Genomic DNA, 20,173 nt, shown 5'->3' with positions numbered 1-20,173 from the left:
CATAAGTATAAGAAGGAGTGAGGATTTAGCATTAGTGGGGTCTGAAGCTTATGCAGTTTGGAAATTCTCTCTAAGGAAAAGAAAACAAAATTGCAAACACAAAATTAAACTCAAAAGTAAATCTGTATTTAGAATAAAAGTAGTCACAAGAAATTATAACTTTTAAAGCTGACAGGTACTGCAGAGCACAACAAAATCCAGAAAAATAGCAAAAATAAACCTTGCTTTCCCTTCCCTGTGTCCTTACTTGCGGGGTGAATGGCAGTACAAGGTTATATCCTGATGCCTCCTCAGGGGCGTCCTGTCATCTCATGGCCGGCTGGGATGCACACGTATTCCTGGAAGAAGCCCTGCATTGCGATGACTAGCAAGAACATAACCATACCCAGAAGTGACTCGAAACCATGTAAATGTATCATTAAATCCAAATAAAGCTATATCTTTAACTTAGCTTCCCCTTAGCTAGATCTCAAAACAGTTTTGTGTCCACTTCAGTATCACTTAACGCAAGGAGAAGTGTGATGGAGCAGAAGAAGGTGTGGAAAGAATGATCCTAACTGATGATGTTAAAACATCTTGTTTGGCAAGTTTTATGAAGACATATGATTGTGTTGTTAAGCTTCAGGTGGCCTGTGCATCTGCAAGGCCCTGAGGTTTAAGTTGTGTTAGCTTCAGTTACTTCTGAGGGAAAAACGTGAGTAACTGAATATTCCAGATGCTTAAAGGAACCATAAGAATCCATGTTTCTTACATTTGTTTTTTACATTCTTCTAAATTACTATCCAAACTTATTCTTTCATCTGTTTTTAATGTTAGTATTAAACTAGATAAAGGAAAAATGTGTAAATATTATACTTTTCATGTTTTGAATAAATTGTGTATTTAATTATTAGAAAAACATATTTAACCTCAGTTCAGTCGCTCAGTCATGTCTGACTCTTTTCAACCCCATGGACTGCAGCACACCAGGCCTCCCTCCCTGTCCATCACGAGTTCCCGGAGTTTACTCAAACTCATGTCCATTGAGTCGGTGATGCCATCCAACCATCTCATCCTCTGTCGTCCCCTTCTCCCGCCTTCAATCTTCCCCAGCACCAGAGTCTTTTCTAATGGGTCAGCTCTTCGCATCAGGTGGCCAGAGTATTGGAGTTTCAGCTTCAGTATCAGTCCTTCCAATGAATATCAGGACTGATTTCCTTTAGGATTGACTGGTTGGATCTCCTGGCAGTCTAAGGGACTCTCAAGAGTCTTCTCCAACACTACAATTCAGAAGCATCAATTCTTCGGCACTCAGCTTTCTTTATAGTCCAACTCTCACATCCATACATGACTACCGGAAAACCCATAGCTTTGACTAGGCACACCTTTGTTGGCAAAGTAATGTCTCTGCTTTTTAAAATGTTGTCTAGGTTGGTCATAACTTTTCTTCCAAGGAGCAAGCATCTTTTAATTTCATGGCTGCAGTCACCATCTGCCGTGATTTTGGAGCCCCCCCAAAATAAAGTCAGCCACAGTTTCCACTGTTTCCCCATCTATTTGCCATGAAGTGATGGGACTGGATGCCATGATTTTTGTTTTCTGAATGTTGAGTTTTAAGCCAACTTTTTGACTCCTCTTTCACTTTCATCAAGAGGCTCTTTAGTTCTTCTTCACTGTCTGCCATAAGGGTGGTGTTATCTGCATATCTGAGGTTATTGAAATTTCTCCCAGCAACCTCGATTCCAGATTGTGCTTCATCCAGTCCGGCATTTCTCAAGATGTACTCTGCATATATTTTTTCTTGGGCTCCAGAATCACTGAAGATGGTGACTGCAGCCATGAAATTAAAAGACGCTTGCTCCTTGGAAGAAAAGTTAATGACCAACCTAGACAACATATTATTTTTTTTTTTGTTTTGTTTTGTTTTTTAGACAACATATTAAAAAGCAGCGACATTACTTTGCCGACAAAGATCTATTTAGTCAAAGCTATGGTTTTTCCGGTAGTCATGTATGGATGTGAGAGTTGGACTAGAAAGAAAGCTGAACACCGAGGAATTGATGCTTTTGAACTGTGGTGTTGGAGAAGACTCTGGAGAGTCCGTTAGACTGCAAGGAGATCCAACCAGTCAATCCTAAAGGAAATCAGTCCTGAATATTCATTGGAAGGCCTGATAGTGAAGCTGAAACTCCAATACTTTGGGCACCTGATGTGAAGAACTGAGTCATTTGAAAAGACCCTGATGCTGGGAAAGATAGAGGGCAGGAAGAGAAGGAGATGACGGAGGATGAGATGGTTGGGTGGCATCACTGACTCAATGGATGTGATTGAGTAAACTCCAGGAGCTGGTGATGGGCAGGGAGGCCTGGCATGTTGCAGTCCATGGGGTCGCAAAGAGTTGGTCGCGACTGAACTGAACTGAACTCTGCATATAAGTTAAATAGGCAGGGTGACAATATACAGCCTTGATGTACTCCTTTCCCGATTTGGAACCAGTCTGTGGTTCCATGTCCAGTTCTAACTGTTGCTTCTTGACTTGCCTACAGATTTCTCAGGAGGCAGGTCAGGTGGTCTGGTATTCCCATCTCTTTCAGAATTTTCCACAGTTTGTTGTGATCTACACAGTCAAAGGCTTTGCTGTAGTGAATAAAGCAGAAATAGATGTTTTTCTGGAACTCTCTTGCTTTTTCAGTGATCTAATGGATGTTGGAAAAACTTATTTAAGGACAGCAAAATATGTTTACCACAATAAGGAAAGCTAAAAATGAACAGCACATCCATGATGTAGATGCTCTCTTGTTTCACTGTGCGTCTGCCTGTAAGTCGTCTGGGCCAATGGAAAAAAGCGGTACAGTGTGGATTGCATCTGTTTTGTTTCCCTTCTGGGTCCATTTAGTCTCTAGGTAGTAAGTTTGAAAGGTTTAATGCAACACATCTCAAGTGATTTAACTCTATTTCCTAAACAGGAAATTGGAATTGTGCAGCAATTCCTTCCAAAACAAGTAAGATTACACCTGGGGCGAATGCTGTGGTCTAGACCAACTTGTGAAAACTGAAGGCAGAATGACGTCTCATTGCCGCTTTCCAGGAGTATAATTAGAATATTTTTTTTTAAAAACTTGTATGGATTAAATTGTTGGTGTACAATTAAGATAGAGATACATGAAAATATCTTTATTTCTTGATATGTACTGGATAGTACCCTCATAACTTGTTTCTATAGGGGTTTGTCTTTCATATTAACAATCACCTAAGACACAGTAGTTTAAAAGGGTACCGTTGGCAGGCAGCCATATGTTGTGTGTGAGCTCTGACCCCTTGTGTCCTAGGTGTTACCTTGGCACATTTTGTTCTCCTCCCATGGACAAGTCCTGATCGTTGCCTTCTGCGGGGACTTTTCCTGGCTATCTGCTTGTTCTGGATAGCACCCTTTTTTTCTTAGGCTTCTGCTTTGCTTCTCCTGATGGACTCCTGGCGACCCTGGCAGTACTAGACTGATGCCCTAGAACACACGGCGAGTAATATTGCCGTGTTAGCAGAATGGTAGACACACAGGCAGGCAGGGGCACCCCCTTGCGAGGGAGACGGCAGTGCCATCAGAGGTTGTGGACCTCGGGGGAGAGCCGGCTGAGGTCACTGAGCGCTCCGAGGGCGCCGTCAGGGCTTCCCGTCCCCCGCCTTTCCCGCCTGGAGGAAATGCACGCTCCAGCAGCAGTCCCCGGTTTAGGGCCCTGTGTCTGGGTTCTGCACGGTGACACGCCCCCTTCCCGTCTGAAGGGACAGCAGCTCAGTTCAAATTCCTCAGCTGGTTCGTTGCCCACCTAGTGAGAGGCTTACTAAGAGACTCCCCTAAGACTTCTGTTAGGTCTCAATGGAGTGTTCCCATCTCCTCACTATATTTTTGGTAGCTACGTAGATATTCTGTATAATGAGATATTAAACAAACATTTATATGAAAATATTTTATGTAAGTTAATGTTTACTATTTGCAATTTTTAAAGGTCTATAACATTGTATTCTCATCTAAATTGCTGTTGAACAGAAGCCTTATAAGATAGGGATTTTTTGTCTTACATTGCATAATTTTGTTTAAAGCATTATTTTCATAGCAGATAGAATGTCATGTCTCTGAATGAATGCCATTATTGTGGTGGAAGAGGGAAGTTTTTTCTCCTGCAGGACAGCTTTAGAATGGTTGCATCAGATTTCACTATTTATTCCTTTACCGATATAGCAAATAGGCCAGATATATCCTCTACCAACTCCCTCTGAAATAATAATATATGATAAATTATTTATCAGAACAGCATTTATTTTGGATTTGTGAAATGGGTGAAAGAACATCATTAGTTTATATGTAACTGGTTAACTTGTTTAAAAGTTTTACATTCAAGCAAATAAAAAAAATTTTCTTTCATTCTTTTTGTTGTTCAGTTGCTCAGTCATATCCGACTCTTTACAACCCCATGAACTGCACACGCCAGGCTTCCCTGTCCTTCACTATCTCCCACAGTTTGCTCAAGCTCATGTCCGTAGAATCAGTGATGCCACCAACTGTATTCTTTATTTTGAGCTAGTTAGAGTACACCATGAAATTGAATAACTATGAGTTTTTGTCCATATTTTACTGTATTGATTTTCTCTCTGACCATTAATATCAGTGGTTCTCTCACTATTTCAGTTATCAATGACCTGAATAGCATAATCATATGATTTTATGGAAAATCAATTTTTATAATATATTAAAATGCATGTATAATGAATAATATTTGATGGAATTAGTATACTTTTTCATGCTTCTTTTAGAAATCTAGTCCTTTTAAAGTTGGACAGATTTTTTTTAAAATAATAATGCTATAATTTATTTTTTTTCCAGATACTGTACCTGATGCTAGATATTTTATGCCCATTTGATAAACAGTTTTTTGAGAGGTCTGGGAACTTTAACATCCAGTTGATAGTAAGTGGAAGAACCAGAGAGCAACTCTTGTCTGCTCTGCTCTAAAACTCGAGATCTTCCTCTCCTTCCAGAATGTTAGTGGGCAGCAGAACTGATGGAGAGTGACCAGTACCTGATGTCAGAAAGAATCTAGGTCAAGTGCATAGTTTAAAAAATCAGTTTTATGGTGTGGATTAAACATAGTTCAAAATAAAAGAGTGATGTGGAAGTATAATGTTTAATTATGAGTTTAAAAATCCTTTTGTTAAATGAATATGACAGCTTCAAATCCATATACATCATGCTCAGGTTTTGTAATAAAGTGAACCTTTAAATAGTTCCTTTTAACTTACAATGCAGTTTTGAATATGACCTACTTAAATGGACAGAATTTATATTTCTACCAGAGGAAGGCCTCATTTAACAAGAAGTAATTTCTCTAACAGGAAAAATGTATTCAGAATGTAATTCCAAAACCTCCAGGAATAAGACTTCTATCTAAGTAACCACATAATAGTGTTCCAGAATCTGTGTGTTAGAGTCTATCTTTTATTCAGAGAAGATCTCTTCATGTTCTTACTGCCAGGTTATTTGTGATTACTTTATGTTTTTATATCCTTGTTGGAGAAACTCAAAGCAATAAGAGGTGGCAGCAAAATAAATAAATAAATAAAAGTGTGAAGAAATAGCGAAACTGTAATAAACAGATGCAGAAGTACACACTGGGCAGTAGTTTACATAACATGTTTAACCTACCTTCTTCTGAGAATGGATAACCAGTCAGGTTTGGTTTTAGAAGGAGAATAGGAGAGTCTCTTATTTGAGGCTGTTGTTTCTTAGAAACTGAACAAATGTAAAAAAAAGTTGAGAGTCAAGTTGGGCTGGCTGTAGTGCAGAAGCCAGAGAAGCAGGATTAAAATGGATAGATCGGAGGCGCTGGCCTCCCGCTGGAGCTCAGGGCCAAGGAGGAACCCAGGAGACAGGAGTCGTGACGGCCGCAGCTGAAGGTGGGAGTCCTGAAGGCCAGCAGGACAGAAAGGAGTGATGGAGCTGGATTTCAAACCCCCCATTCTCCAGGGCTTCAGGGTGACCCCTGCTTAATTCCTATGTAAGCTGATTTTAACGGCGACGATCTCTTTGTAGGGAGAAGGAACTGGAAGAGCTGAACCCTCTTGGGCGTAGCAGATCCTTGTCTTCCTTAGGCTGTAGGTTTGCACTCGGATGTGTGTGCCTGTGTGTGGTGGTGGGTGCATTTGGGGAGGGAGGTGGTAAGTGACTGATGATAAAAGACCGAGCTGAACCCACCGCCCAAACCATCCTTCGGCCTTGCCCATGCTGCAACCTGATTCCACACGGGGACGGGGCAGACTGGGATACAGGGCAGCTGCCTGTGGGTTTTCACACCTCAGCAGGCTCCTGAGGACTCACTTAAATACAGCAGAATAATACCTAAGGCTAAAATGGTGACCCTGTGGTGTCAAAAACTTTAAATTGTATGTCCTCAGAGTAAGAAAATAACTAACCCCCCCTCCCCAATCAAGAGGTTAATGTTTTAAAACTTTGTCATTTTTGTGAGAGAGTTACTTTTGAAATTTACTTCCTGATAAAAACTCATTCCCTGATGCTGCTAGATAAGTTGTTGCTTTATGTAGCTTTAATAATACTCCTGTTGCTTTGTGAAGGTGATTCAAGTCTAGCACTCTAAGTTTACTTGTGATCAGTTATTTTGCATAAAGATTAAAATTTGATTTGAAACAGCAGTGAAGGGTTTATTTCATTAGGTCCAAATTCAAATTTTTGACCTCACTTGAAATAAAACATCTGAAGTTAAAAGTATTAAAAAGTACCTTAAAACCGGGAAGAAATAGCTACATTTTCTCAAAATTCTCAGAAACTTTTGTAATATCCAGAGTTCTCTGTATTGGGTAATACTAGTCCCCACTTATTCTGTGTCTAAACTGGACAATAATATATTTTCCTTACAGCATTTTCATGTGATAGGTCTTCAGCCATATATTGCTGACAGCATGTACCTTGTCGCACCTGACAAGACTGCAGCCTGAAGGGTTATACGTTGGTTCGTATTGTGGACTTGACCTTCAAAAGAAGAATAAGGCCAAACTATTATAGATTGATTACTTTAATAAATATTAAATGATAAATGAAGCTGGTTCTGCACTAGCTGCAGGGTGTGTGGGTAATAAAAGAAAATCTTCAAATGGTGATGTGTAGTATTATGGACATCTTTCTTGCCTTATTAAATCTGTTTTTGCCTCTTACCCTCGTAGTTGTAATTGCTGGGAATGATGAGGTAGGGTGTATAATTATTGTTGCCCCCTGAATGAAAAGTAAAGGAAATTTTACATGTAAAACTAATTCTTCTCTTTAGCAGGATGAATACAGAAGTGTGCTTTTGGTAATAATAGGTGCTTAATAACTCCTCCTCACCTACCTACTCCCTCAAAAGTCATGAATTTGATGTTGAGTGTGGAGCACCCCAGGCAATACACATTTCCATTTAATGAAAACTTTAGTTCTGTCATCCTGTTTGAGATGTCACAACATCCCCCAACGAAAGAGTGCAGAATGCCTTGTGACTCATAGGCGATCACCAAGTTATGTGATTGCATGGAAGAAAAAGTAAGTGAACCTGGGTATCAGAAAGAAATTCATGAAACCTCAGTTCTTGTAGTCAGAGGTGGTACACACCCTCTAAGGTGGCCTTGACAATCCTTACTTCCTGCTGTTTCTGCTCTTGTGTAACTACTTCCCCTTAAAAAGTAGGCCAGCTTAGTGACTTGCTTCTTTTTTTTTTTAATTAATTAATTTATTTTAATTGGAGACTAATTACTTTACAATATTGTAGTGGTTTTTGCCAAACATCGACACGAGTCAGCCATGGGTGCACATGTGTTCCCCATCCAGAACCCCCCTCCCACCTCCCTCTCCATCCCATCCCCCAGGGTCATCCCAGTGCACCAGCCCCGAGCATTTGTCTCATGCATCGAACCTGGACTGGCGATCTGTTTCACAGTTGATAATATACGTGTTTCAACGCTACTGTCTCAAATCATCCCACCCTTGCCTTCTCCCACAGAGTCCAAAAGACTGTTCTTTACATCTGTGTCTCTTTTGCTGTCTCACATATAGGGTCATTGTTACCATCTTTCTAAATTCCATATATATGCATTAGTATACTGTATTGGTGTTTTTCTTTCTGACTTACTTCACTCTGTATAATAGGCTCCAGTTTCATCCACCTCATTAGAACTGATTCAAATGCATTCTTTTTAATGGCAGAGTAATATTCCATTGTGTATGTGTACCACAGCTTTCTTATCCATTCGTCTGCTGATGGGCATCTAGGTTGCTTCCATGTCCTGGCTATTATAAACAGTGCTGCGATGAACATTGGGGTGCACATGTCTCTTTCAATTCTGGTTTCCTCAGTGTGTATGCCCAGCGGTGGGATTGCTGGGTCATATGGCAGTTCTATTTCCAGTTTTTTAAGGAATCTCCACACTGTTCTTCATAGTGGCTGTACTAGTTTGCATTCCCACCAACAGTGTAAGAGGGTTCCCTTTTCTCCGCACCCTCTCCAGCATTTATTGTTTGTAGACTTTGATAGCAGCCATCCTGACTGGCGTGAAATGGTACCTCATTGTGGTTTTGATTTGCATTTCTCTGATAATGAGTGATGTTGAGCATCTTTTCATGTGTTTGTTAGCCATCTGTATGTCTTCTTTGGAGAAATGTCTGTTTGATTCCTTGGCTCATTTTTTTATTGGGTCGTTTATTTTTCTGAAATTGAGCTGCAGGAGCTGCTTGTATATTTTTGAGATTAATTCTTTGTCAGTTGCTTCATTTGCTATTATTTTCTCCCATTCTGAAGGCTGTCTTTTCACCTTACTTATAGTTTCCTTCGTTGTGCAAAAACTTTTAAGTTTCATTAGGTCCCATTTTTTTATTTTTGCTTTTATTTCCATTACTCTGGGAGGTGGGTCATAGAGGATCCTGCTGTGATTTAGTCAGAGAGTGTTTTGCCTATGTTTTCCTCTAGGAGTTTTATAGTTTCTTGTTTTATGTTTAGACCTTTATTCCATTTTGAGTTTATTTTTGTGTATGGTGTTAGAAAGTGTTCTAGTTTCATTCTTTTACAGGTGGTTGACCAGTTTTCCCAGCACCACTTGTTAAAGAGATTGTCTTTTCTCCATTGTATATTCTTGTGTCCTTTGTCAAAGATAAGGCGCGTGGATTTATCTCTGGGCTTTCTATTAGTGACTCGCTTCTAACCAAGCACACATGGCAAGTGTGGTAGTTGTCACTTCATGATTAGGCTAGATGAGATAGGGGCTTCCTTTTGCTAGCAGTTTCTTTCCTTTGGTGGCTTTGATGAAGCAAGTTGCCATGTTGGCATGTGGCAAGGAAGTGAGGGCAGCTTCCAGTCAGTGGCCAGCTAAGAAGCTGAAAACCTCAGCTCAGCAGCTCTTGAAGAACTAAATACTACCCCCAACTCTGGGCTCAGAAGCAGATCCTGCCCAGTCAAGATTCTCGATGGTACCCCAACCCTGGCTGATACCTTCATGGCATCTTGTGAGAAACCCTAAAACAAAGGGCTCACTTAAAATATGTTCCTGGTGCACAGAAAATGCAAGATTAAAAATATATATTGTTTTAAGCTTCTAAGTTTGTAGTACTTTGTTTTATAATGATGGAAAGCTAATACTTCGGTCTATTAGTTAGCTAGAGGCTGCCATAACGAAGTACCACAGACTAAACCTGAATGATAGAAATTTATTTACTCAAATTATGGAGGCTAGAAATCCAAGACCAAGGTATTGGCAGGGTTGGTCTCTTCTGAAGCCTTCCTATGGTTTGTAGATGCCCATCTTCTCCCTGTGACTTCGCTTCGTCTTCCCTCTTGGCACATCAGTGTCCTGAACTCCTTTTCCTTTAAGGATGCCAGGCATGTTGCATTAGGGTACACCCTTAATTACCTCATTTTAACTTAATTATTCCCTTTAAAAACAGTATCTCCAGATACAGTCCCATTCTGAGGTACCAGAGGTTAGGAGTTCAACATAGGAATTTTACAGGAACACAGCCAGTCCATAAGAATAGGCTATATAAAATTCTATGCTTATCTCTACAGCTAAAACGTGCTACCGCTCACTTATTGTCCACAAACGTCCTTTGCTACCTTCCTCTTCTTTATTTTCACATAATTGTGGGTGTGTCATGATATATAGCTCACATGGTCTAGCACATATGTTTGCGTTTTCCTGTCTCCATTACAAAAATTATAACTCCTGTAAGCATATGCTTTCCATATGCTTTATGTGTGTTACTTCTACAGTATTTAAGATGGTGTTAGATGCGTCTTCAAAATCTGGTTTAACATTTCGCGTTCATTTGTATGTGCTGGAGTTGGAAAACCAGCACTTAAGCACCTATTGTTACCACAAGCACATCAAATTAAAGATTGGTTCAGGCAAGAGTTACCACTGAATGCTGAGTGTAGAGGGAAATTTTTATGAAGAGCAAGGTGTTTTCATGATCTTAAATTGTCTTCCCACATACTTGTTGGTTACAAAAGATAATTAAAGAAATTCAGCAGCACCTTGACCTGGTTATCATCACTTTGGAGGAGCGGTTGGACAGTGTGTACCTCCAGATGTGAGAGCCTGAGAAGGATAATGTTCTAGCTGAGAACACATAGCCTAAATCAAATCATGAACGATCATTTGACAAAACCAAAAAACCGAAATGAGAAATGTTCTCTTTAAAAAATAGACATGATGGTATTCTTCAGAAGTGTTAGGTCACAAAAGATAAAGGGAAACTGTGGAAATATTCCAGACTCAAGGAGCTAAAGAGAAATGACAACTAAATGCCGTATTTGACCCTAGACTGGATCTTGCATTAAAAGGAGGAAAATGCTATAAAGGACATCCTTGGATTAAATCAACAAAATGGGAGTGTGGAACAGTAAATTATTGTCTTAATGTTGAATTTGTGGAAGTTGATAATATACTGTGATTGTAAGAGAATATTCACAATTCTTGGTAATGCACACTGAAATTTTTTTTTCCAATTATTTTTATTAGTTGGAGGCTAATTACTTTGCAATATTGCAGTGGTTTTTGCCATACATTAATATGAATCAGCCATGGATTTACATGTGTTCCCCATCCTGAACCCCCCTCCTACCTCTCTCCCCATCCCATCCCTCTGGGTCTTCCCAGGGCACCAGCCCTGAGCACTTGTCTCATGCATCCAACCTGGGATGGTGATCTGTTTCACCCTTGATAGTATACGTTTTGATGCTGTTCTCTCAGATCATCCCACCCTCGCCTTCTCCCATAGAGTCCAAAAGTCTGTTCTGTACATCTGTGTCTCTTTTTCTGTCTTGCATATAGGATTATCATTACCATCTTTCTAAATTGCATATATATGTGTTAGTATACTATATTGGTGTTTATCATTCTGGCCTACTTCACTCTGTATAATGGGCTCCAGTTTCATCCATCTCATTAGAACTGATTCAAATGAATTCTTTTTAATGGCTGAGTAATATTCCATGGTGTATATGTACCACAGCTTTCTTATCCATTCGTCTGCTGATGGGCATCTAGGTTGCTTCCATATCCTGGCAGTTATAAACAGTGCTGCGATGAATATTGGGGTGCATGTGTCTCTTTCAGTTCTGGTTTCCTCAGTGTGTATGCCCAGGAGTGGGATTGCTGGGTCATATGGCAGTTCTATTTCCAGTTTTTTAAGGAATTTCCACACTGTTCTCCATAGTGGCTGCACTAGTTTGCATTCCCACCAACAGTGTAAGGGGGTTCCCTTTTCTCCACACCCTCTCCAGCATTTATTGCTTGTAGACTTTTGGATAGCAGCCATCCTGACCACTGTGTAATGGTACCTCATTGTGGTTTTGATTTGCATTTTTCTGATAATGAGATGCACACTAATATTTTAGGGGTAAAGGACCTTAATGTTTATTAACTTACCTTCAAATGGTTTGTTTTTTTATAAACATGAATATACTTATATATTTGTATATACACGTGTCAATTAGGTAAATATGTATAGATACATATGATCATATACATGGAGGGCATGTAAAATTGTGTAAAAAAATGGGTAAAATATTAATAATGTATCTGAATAAACAGTACCTAGGATTTGGGGAAACTATTTTTAGTCCTTGAGTTTTCTGTAAGTTTCAGTTATTTCCCAATAAATGCTTAAAAATTAAATGCAGTCACTTATGTTAATATAATGGGTTCATTATTATATTAAGTGAATTTATAAATATCTGTTTAAAGTTTGTCTCGGTTTTATTTCTAATAAGCATTAATAGATCTAATCCACCTAATCAAAAGCTTTTTTTGGGGGGTGTTCCTAATAATTTAAGAGTGTGAAGGGGTTCTGAGACCAGAGTGTGAGGACAATTGACATAAACTGTGTGGGGGTGGTTAGGTAGATGCCCCCCTCAGTCTCTTAAGGCTGTCTGTGGCACTAGTTGGTAAGAGCAGATTGGTAGATGCCAGTGACTAATTTTATGATCCTAACCTTTCTCTGCCTTTGTTCTTGTACTTGTAAAGTAGGGATACTAAGATTGCCTACCTCAGAGGGCTATTGTAAGGTTTAAATCAGGCCTTTGATGTAAGACTTTCAATAAGGACCACTCTACAGCACTGCTTACTGGCAGCATGTGCTTCTGCTATGTTCTTGCTTCTCCCTCGGTTATTTATTTTGTGCTTTGGCTAGTGATTTTGGTTATAATTATGTGCATGTGAACTACTATAAAGAAACCAAAGAAGAGTATCAGATAGTTTTTAAAATGCAAGTTGACAATGATCTCTGTGCCCCTTCAAAGAAATGGTTAGGGATACAAAGAAGGGTGGAGCCGAGCAAGCAGTTTGGTGTTTGGAGAGTCCTTGGTACATGGAAAAGCATCGTACGCCTGGGAAGCCGAACCAGAAATTGTGTGGAGTAGTTGATAGAAAATATGTCTGGACGGGAAACACTTTGTTGTTAGGAATAAATTGTTACTAACCCTGTTTAGCACTGGTTCCACTGGCGTTCCAATTGCCAGATAAAGATCCTTTGTTTTAATGTCTATGTCCATATTGCCTTAAGTTGTTGTAACAGTATATACCTAGGGTAAAGATAAGAAAGGATGTTATTGTTTTGTGCCATTTTTACTGTTACCCCCAGCTCAAATCTACATTCAGCCCTGTTCTATACCGCAATCAAACTTCAAACCAATAAAAATACTTAGATTATTAAACTATTGTGTTCACCTAATTCCCAACTCAAATGACTTAAAAAAAGAAGCCAAAATATAAATAAATGTAAAGTCTTTATGTCATTTTAATATGTTGTTTATCATTGCTTCATCTTTTGGCTAAATGTTGAAATTTATTTTTCTATTTTTTTTTTTTTAATAGATCATCAGAAACTGGAAAGGGAAGCTAGAATCTGCCGTCTTTTGAAGCACCCCAATATTGGTAAGGAAATGTTTTCAGTATGTTTTAAATATTAATTAAAGTTTTACATAACATAATTTTACACAAATTAAGATATTTAATAAACTAGAATATTATTTGTAATTATTAACTGATAGGTTCCTAACTTTTGATATTGGTTACATTTGATTCTTCGAAGTTTTTGAAAGTTTTTCAAGAGGTAGCAATTTTCTTACAAGCAAGTTAGAAATAATATAAGGCATTATTAATTGAATAGTGCTTTTATGTATCTTTAACGATTCTTCAGCTGCTGCTACTGAAGTTTGGAGAGAGGGAACTTAAGCCATTATGTCAGTCAGCTAAGTTACTTTTCACCTATCCTGTAAAATGTTTACTTTGTAATCACTGATTCTATTCTAGAATCTAGTATAATTGTTTTAGAATATCATCCCTCATGAATATAATAGCATGATAATGTTCAAAATTGAAAAATAATTGTGAATGTAAGAGAAATAGAGGAAAGAAACAAAGGAAAGAAAAAGAAAATGCTACATTCTGTGACAGTAGTTTTGATTATTTTTGAAAAGTGTTACTGTCTGGCTCAGTTTTCCTCTCAGCCAAAATGTTTCTGATGGAGGAGGAGGGAGAGAGGGAGTGATAATGCAGTAAAAATAACAAAATCATTCACCGACAAGGTTTAAGCTTCTCTGTTTTTATGTATAAAGCCATTCTGTGTCTCTTCCTTCCTTGAAGTTTTTAGTATCCTTCATTTTGTAGGTACTTCTTAGGTTCTTAGTAAATAGACACTATCAAGTAAATCTGAAGCATTAACAGATTACTGACTGTCTAATAGGAGCCTTCTGGTTACAGAGAGAACAGAGCAACTTGTGAAATGTGAATATGCCTCTTTGTGAGTATTTTACCCTGATAAAAGTCTGTGGCATTTCTTAATTGGCTGGATTATATTGCTAGGACTGTCATAACACCAAGTTTCACAGACCGGGTAACTTAAACAGAGAATACCTTTTCTCACAACTCTGGAAACAAGAAGTCTGAGATCAAGGTGTGGGGCGGCATGGATTCTTCTGAGACTCCCTCCTTGGCTTGTTGGTGGCCATCTTCTTATGCTTTTATATGATCTTCCTCTGTATAATGTCTCTTTTTAAATTTCTTCTTTAAGGGCACTGATCACTTTGGAGTAAGGTCCCTCCTGAGACCTCAGTTTAATTGCTCTTCTAAAGACCCTAGCTCCAAGTATCCTCCCGTTCTGGGGAACTGGAAGTTGGGATTTCAACAAGAATTTTGGAGAGACACAATTCTGCTCATAATATTGACTAAAGAGGACTTATATACTATACAAACTGATTATAGTTCAAAGACTCTTTTTCTCACTCAGGTTTAAGATAAATGAAACTGTAGTTTACTGAACTTGTTATTCATATGAAGGAAAGTTGTTTTTTTGCTCACTTGATTTTAATAGGGATCCTTCTATGAAACTCAACTTCTATAGATAATGAAAGTAGTTGCCTCCATTTCCCTTAGCAGACCAAAGTCGAACCAGAGAAACCCAAAGTAAAACAAGAATGATTTTCGTTTTGACACCCGTACAGAATAGCCTTACCAAAAAAGAGGAAGCTGTACACTGGGGGAAGTTCTAAAGTCCCCTGACATCGCACCGTCAGCACACTCTGGCACAGAACGGCGATTCTCGGGGTCCGAGGCAGCCGGTGTCCTTGGTCGCCTCGCTTGAGGCTTTCTTCTCTCTCTCAGGTCTTTTGAACTTTCAGACCCGTTTCTAACCACGGGAGAGATTTCTAGTAATCCTGTACTTTAGTGTATAAATCATAGGTATATTAAACTTCTAAGGCACGATCTAAAATCATTATAGAGTAGCAAATTCACCCATATCATTCATTTACTCAACAAATTAATATTTTGGGACTACAGTGAGAATACAGCAGTCTAATGTTCCTCCCCTTGTGGCACTTGCATTACTGGGGTAGACAGGCCGTAAGTAGAGGATGTTAGGTTGTGTTAATGACCGGAAGAGAAAGCAGGAAAAAAGAAATTGGGTGTGATGGGGGATTACATTTTAAAGAACTGATCAGGATGACTTTTTTAAGAATGAAATTTGAGTGAAAACCTAAACAACAGGAGGAGGCAAGTCTGCGGAAAGAGACTCTCTGGCGAAAGAAAGCTCTACAGGCAGAGGAAACAAACCGCCTTTGTAAACAGGCCCTGTGGTAGGCACTTGCTCAGTGGACTCCACCAAAGCTTTTTTTCCCCAACCTGGAGAAACGAGGATGAGTTGTTTTTACTTTATCTTAACTGATGGAGCTCCATGCTATGTAATGTGACAGTGTAATGACTGTAATGACAAATGATGAAACAACAAGGACAACAGTGGTATAAAATGGTCAGCCACCACAGACAGAGGCGTGCTTGATAGGTAGTTGCTACCGTGGACATCTGCTGGGGAATGGCAGGTGTTCCTGTCGAGATCGTTAACAGCTTCACAGGGATCGGTTGCTTACTTGCTACTCATTCAGGAAGGGAAGACAGCATTTGGTCTTTTCTTTTTTTAATGTGTTTATGTATTTCTTTGGTTGTGCTGGGTCTTAGTGGCTATATGCAGGATCTTCATTCTTCATTGTGGCGTATGGGATCTCTTTTTCGTTGCAGCATATGGAATCTAGTTCCCCTACCAGGGCTTGAACCCAGGCCCCCAGCATTGGGAGCACGCAGCCTTAGCCACTGAACTACCAGGAAAGTCACAGCATGTGGTCTTGATTTCCTTGAAATAGATAATCTGGTATCTACAGAATATGAGATTCTTCTCCTCCTCCTCTTCTTCCTCTGTTATATTATTTGCTTGGTTTTCTTAAATCTGTCAGGTTTTTGAACTTCAAGGAAGGAAATACTATTTCTGACCATTTTTTCCCCTGTGAAAATTGGCTTGGTGCATTTTTATTTTTGTGTGTGTCTCTCTCAGCACAGAATCGATAATCTGAGGATTTACAGCAACTGAAATGTTGCTCCCAAAGAAACATGTTAAACCAACTAAAAGTGGTCCTTCACTAAACCACTTTTTCTTCAGCAGTTTTTTTTTTTTCATGTTTTTCTGATTTTCAAAGTAATACACACATTTAGTGGAGAATTTGGAAAATACAGTTATATTGGAAGAAGAAACCAGAGAGAACAACTTTTAATATTTGTTCATGTCTGCCTTTTTATAATGAATCTTCTGTATATGCTAATTTCCAGCATTCTCTTGTATGCATTTTCATTCCCCTTTAGACAAACCATGAAAATATAATTTTTAATTGTCAACAAAGTTTATTGAGTGTGTAGCTATCACCAGCCCATGTCCTAGGCTTAACATACTGGTAATGAAGCAGTGATCAGGAGAGATAATATCCCTGCTTTTCCTAAGCCTTGGAACCTCGTGGAAGGAGACAGGCCATAAACAAATAAACTATGGGAATAATGTCATGGGAACTGGTTCTCTGCAGAGAATTAAAATAGGGTAATTTGATACCAGGGCTTTGGGTGGCTACTGTCAAAGAGAGACACATCACACACAGTTAAAGTCAATAGATCTGATTCAGTATTAGTGCAGTAGAAGAAAGAGCTGAGCTAAATTCTTTTTTAGCAAAGACAACTGGAGAGTTTACGGCCAAGGAGCAGAATGAGGGGTCAATGAGTAGAAAGTTATTAAGAAGAGATATCAAAAGTAGGAGGGATTCTTGCTCAAGTGGCCTAGAATGACAAAATTCTTATTAAAGGCAGACTGAGGACTTAGATATCAAGCATAGATGGTGAGGAACTTGATCAGATTTCAAGGGTAAGCAAATATCAAAGGTGGGAGGGTGACTTCCTGGGATTCTTTGCTAAAACTCACTCAGGCAGTTTGAGAACAGGACCTCAAAGGACACGACCTAGTTGAAAAGAGGGCTTAGATGAGCCTAAAGCTGGGTCGAGGAAAGAGTCTCTGTCGTTACTTTTGAGTGGCTTGTCTGGCACCGTATGTGCGGAGGTCACATTTAAAGCTATATCTCCATGACAGGAAGAAGCCGTCCCGGGAAAGCTCAGAGAGGAAGGACTGTGAGCAGAGGAGTATCTCTTGTTAGGGGGGAGTCAGGCTCCAGCGTGTGCCCTGCCCTGGGGGAACGGGAGGCGCCCTTAGATGAGTCAGAGGACAGTAGTACCTGGTGGGAGGGCTTTGTAAACCAGGTTAGAGGGTTTGGGTTTTATTCTAAGTGCAGTGGGAAGCCAAGTGAGAGGGGTATGTCACAGACTGATTTGCTCTGTCTGCAGTGTGTGAAACAGGTTGTAGTCACCAGCTAAGCAGAGTCAGGAATAATAGTGCTCCTCCAGTTCATCAAAATCCGGTTTTTATCACCCTAATGCCCTTGGCTCCATTGTCTTGGGCAAGAATTGAAATAGCTCCAGTGTGGCGCCCTTCTCTATGTGGGCCGTGTAGTCTCTGAAAAGCACCATGCATGCTTTGACGCCACAAATTTGAAAGTAGAGGCAATTTGCTCAGTAACGTCATTGTTTCTCTGTCCTTGGAGCAGTGCGTCAGTTTTGTTTGAACAAACTGGAAGGATTATATTGATAGCTAAGTCTAAACTGGCATCACAGTGTTGATGAAATTTGGAGAGATTGTCTGACCTCATGCTTCTGTTAATTAGCTTGTTTTCGATTGTTATATTCATCTCTTATTTGAATAAAATGGCTTATTTTCTCTTGAGGTATGAAAAGATTTGTGGTAAGCCAGGTAGTTTGAGCTACACGTCAACATATTTACTAAACCAGGGGAAAATGCCATTAAGGTAGTGAAATAAAATATTGCTACTTAAGGTAATAGCTAAATCGTTCTCAAAATGATTCTGTATTTCCATTGCTTTTGTGCTTGATCTTTGATCAGCATTATTACTGATAAATTTATTGAAACCTGTAGTGAAACCCAAATAATTAAAAACAGTAAGGAAAAACTAGGAAGACAAGCAATATACTCATTAAATTCAGCTATACGAATCTGAAAAGAACTGGACTAGGGAAAGAAAAGAGAAAATATCAACAGCTTTGATCCGACAAATTTGATGCCCTCGATGAGAAAATGCCTACTTATAATCCTTTATTTCCTAGGAGATCAGTATTTGAGACAACTTTGCAGTTAGCGGTATGAAAAGATTTTTGTTACTGGGTTATGCCATTCTCTAAGGACTTGAATTTATACTTTTTGTAGATGTTAGGAAGTGCAAGACAAGTTTTTGAAAGTTTGAAGGAACATTTCTATTTGTAGAGGATCAGCATCACCTTTTAAGGTGAGCCTTTACTGACGAGGCTTAGTGAAGCCAGTAGCTGAGAGTCAATGGAAGGGATATGTGGCCTTTTCAAATGTAGTCTGTATTAGAGTCCTGGGACCCCTCCGACAATGGGTTAACCTTCCTGAGATCATAATCTCTTCATGATTACCTCCTTTTTACTACCTCTCGTAGCCACGACCCTAGAACACATAAACACAATCACTCATATGTCGTTATAAAGTACAATAGAAAATTAAAGATGTAGTATTAATGGAAAACTCTATAGACTTGTGGACCCCACTTTGTTCTACTTCTGATGCTGGTCTATTCTGTGAGCTGCGAAAGCACGTTCTGTCTGCTCATTAACTTCTAGCTGTTCTCATTGTAAAGAAGAGAAGATTTTGATCTTTTTATTTCCTTCTGAGAATTATTAGAATTAAATAATGCATCTTGTCATTTTAGTGAGGAGTTAATAAGCTTTGGAAGCTATTTAATGTAGATAAACAACTGAATAAATTATTACAGAGCATTACTTGTCAGAAACTACCTAATTAATCATTTTATTTTTTAATTGAGGTATAGTTAGTTTACCATATCGTTTTAGGTGTACAACATAGTGATTCACTTTTTAAAGGTTATATTCCATTTATAGTTATTATGAAATATTGGTTATATTCCCTGTGTTGTACAATATATCATTGCAGCTTATTTATTTTATACAGAGAAGTTTGTATCTCTTAACACCCTACTCCTATTGTACCCCTCTCCCTCTCCACCCCACGCTATAACCACTAGTTCTCTATATCTGAGTCTGTTTCTGTCTTGTATTCCCTAGTTTATGTTTTTAGATTTCATAATTAAGTGATATTATGCAATCATTTCTTAAGGTTTAGTAATTTCTTCCTAAAGAGGTGTATGTACTCAATAGTGGGAAAATATATCTCAGAATCTGTTGTGTATTATTTGTATGATATAAACTGTCTGTATATATATATCATATTATGTATAATATATGTATTATAAATAATCAGAATCAATATTGCAGTGAAAGAGATCTCATAGATTATCTAGTACAAACTCTTATTTTTTTCAATGATTAAGGAAACTAAAGTTTTCTAAGTCTATATGACTTATCCAAAGTCACAGTTCTTTAATGACATTGCCAAACCTAAATTGTTAATACCCTCTATATACAGAGGTACTGGTGTTTAGGGAAGCTGATTTGTAGCAATATGCTTGAAAAGTCATTTGTGTTTCCTTTCTAGGAGAATTTTGATGATGTTTTTGGTTCAAGTAAGTCTTCTCCTCATAAAGGATAAACATTACATTTAAAAACTACCAATACTAATACAAGAAAAGAAAATTCTGTAAGTTTTGGTGAACATAAGTTATACCTTATATATTTACCCTGGTATGAATCAGAAAGATGGCTCTGATTGAACGAGTTTTATAATTTGACATAT

The 20,173-nt window shown here is 38.7% G+C and overlaps 1 protein-coding gene across 18 annotated transcripts in view; it reads left to right on the top strand.

The window, feature by feature from the left end:
* CAMK2D (calcium/calmodulin dependent protein kinase II delta) overlaps positions 1-20,173 on the top strand; it is a 299,674-nt gene that overhangs the window by 85,745 nt on the left and 193,756 nt on the right. For all 18 annotated transcript variants that reach the window (XM_043438243.1, XM_043438236.1, XM_043438242.1 and 15 more), the window contains exon 3: positions 13,381-13,440. In XM_043438243.1, coding sequence (XP_043294178.1) covers positions 13,381-13,440 — 60 coding nt within the window. The remainder of the gene's footprint in view (positions 1-13,380; positions 13,441-20,173) is intronic.

This window comes from Cervus canadensis, chromosome 19 (assembly GCF_019320065.1).
Source record: "Cervus canadensis isolate Bull #8, Minnesota chromosome 19, ASM1932006v1, whole genome shotgun sequence".
Taxonomy (NCBI): Eukaryota; Metazoa; Chordata; class Mammalia; order Artiodactyla; family Cervidae; genus Cervus; species Cervus canadensis.
Note: the sequence above shows the minus strand (reverse complement) of the source record. Positions and strands in the feature narration are given on the sequence as shown.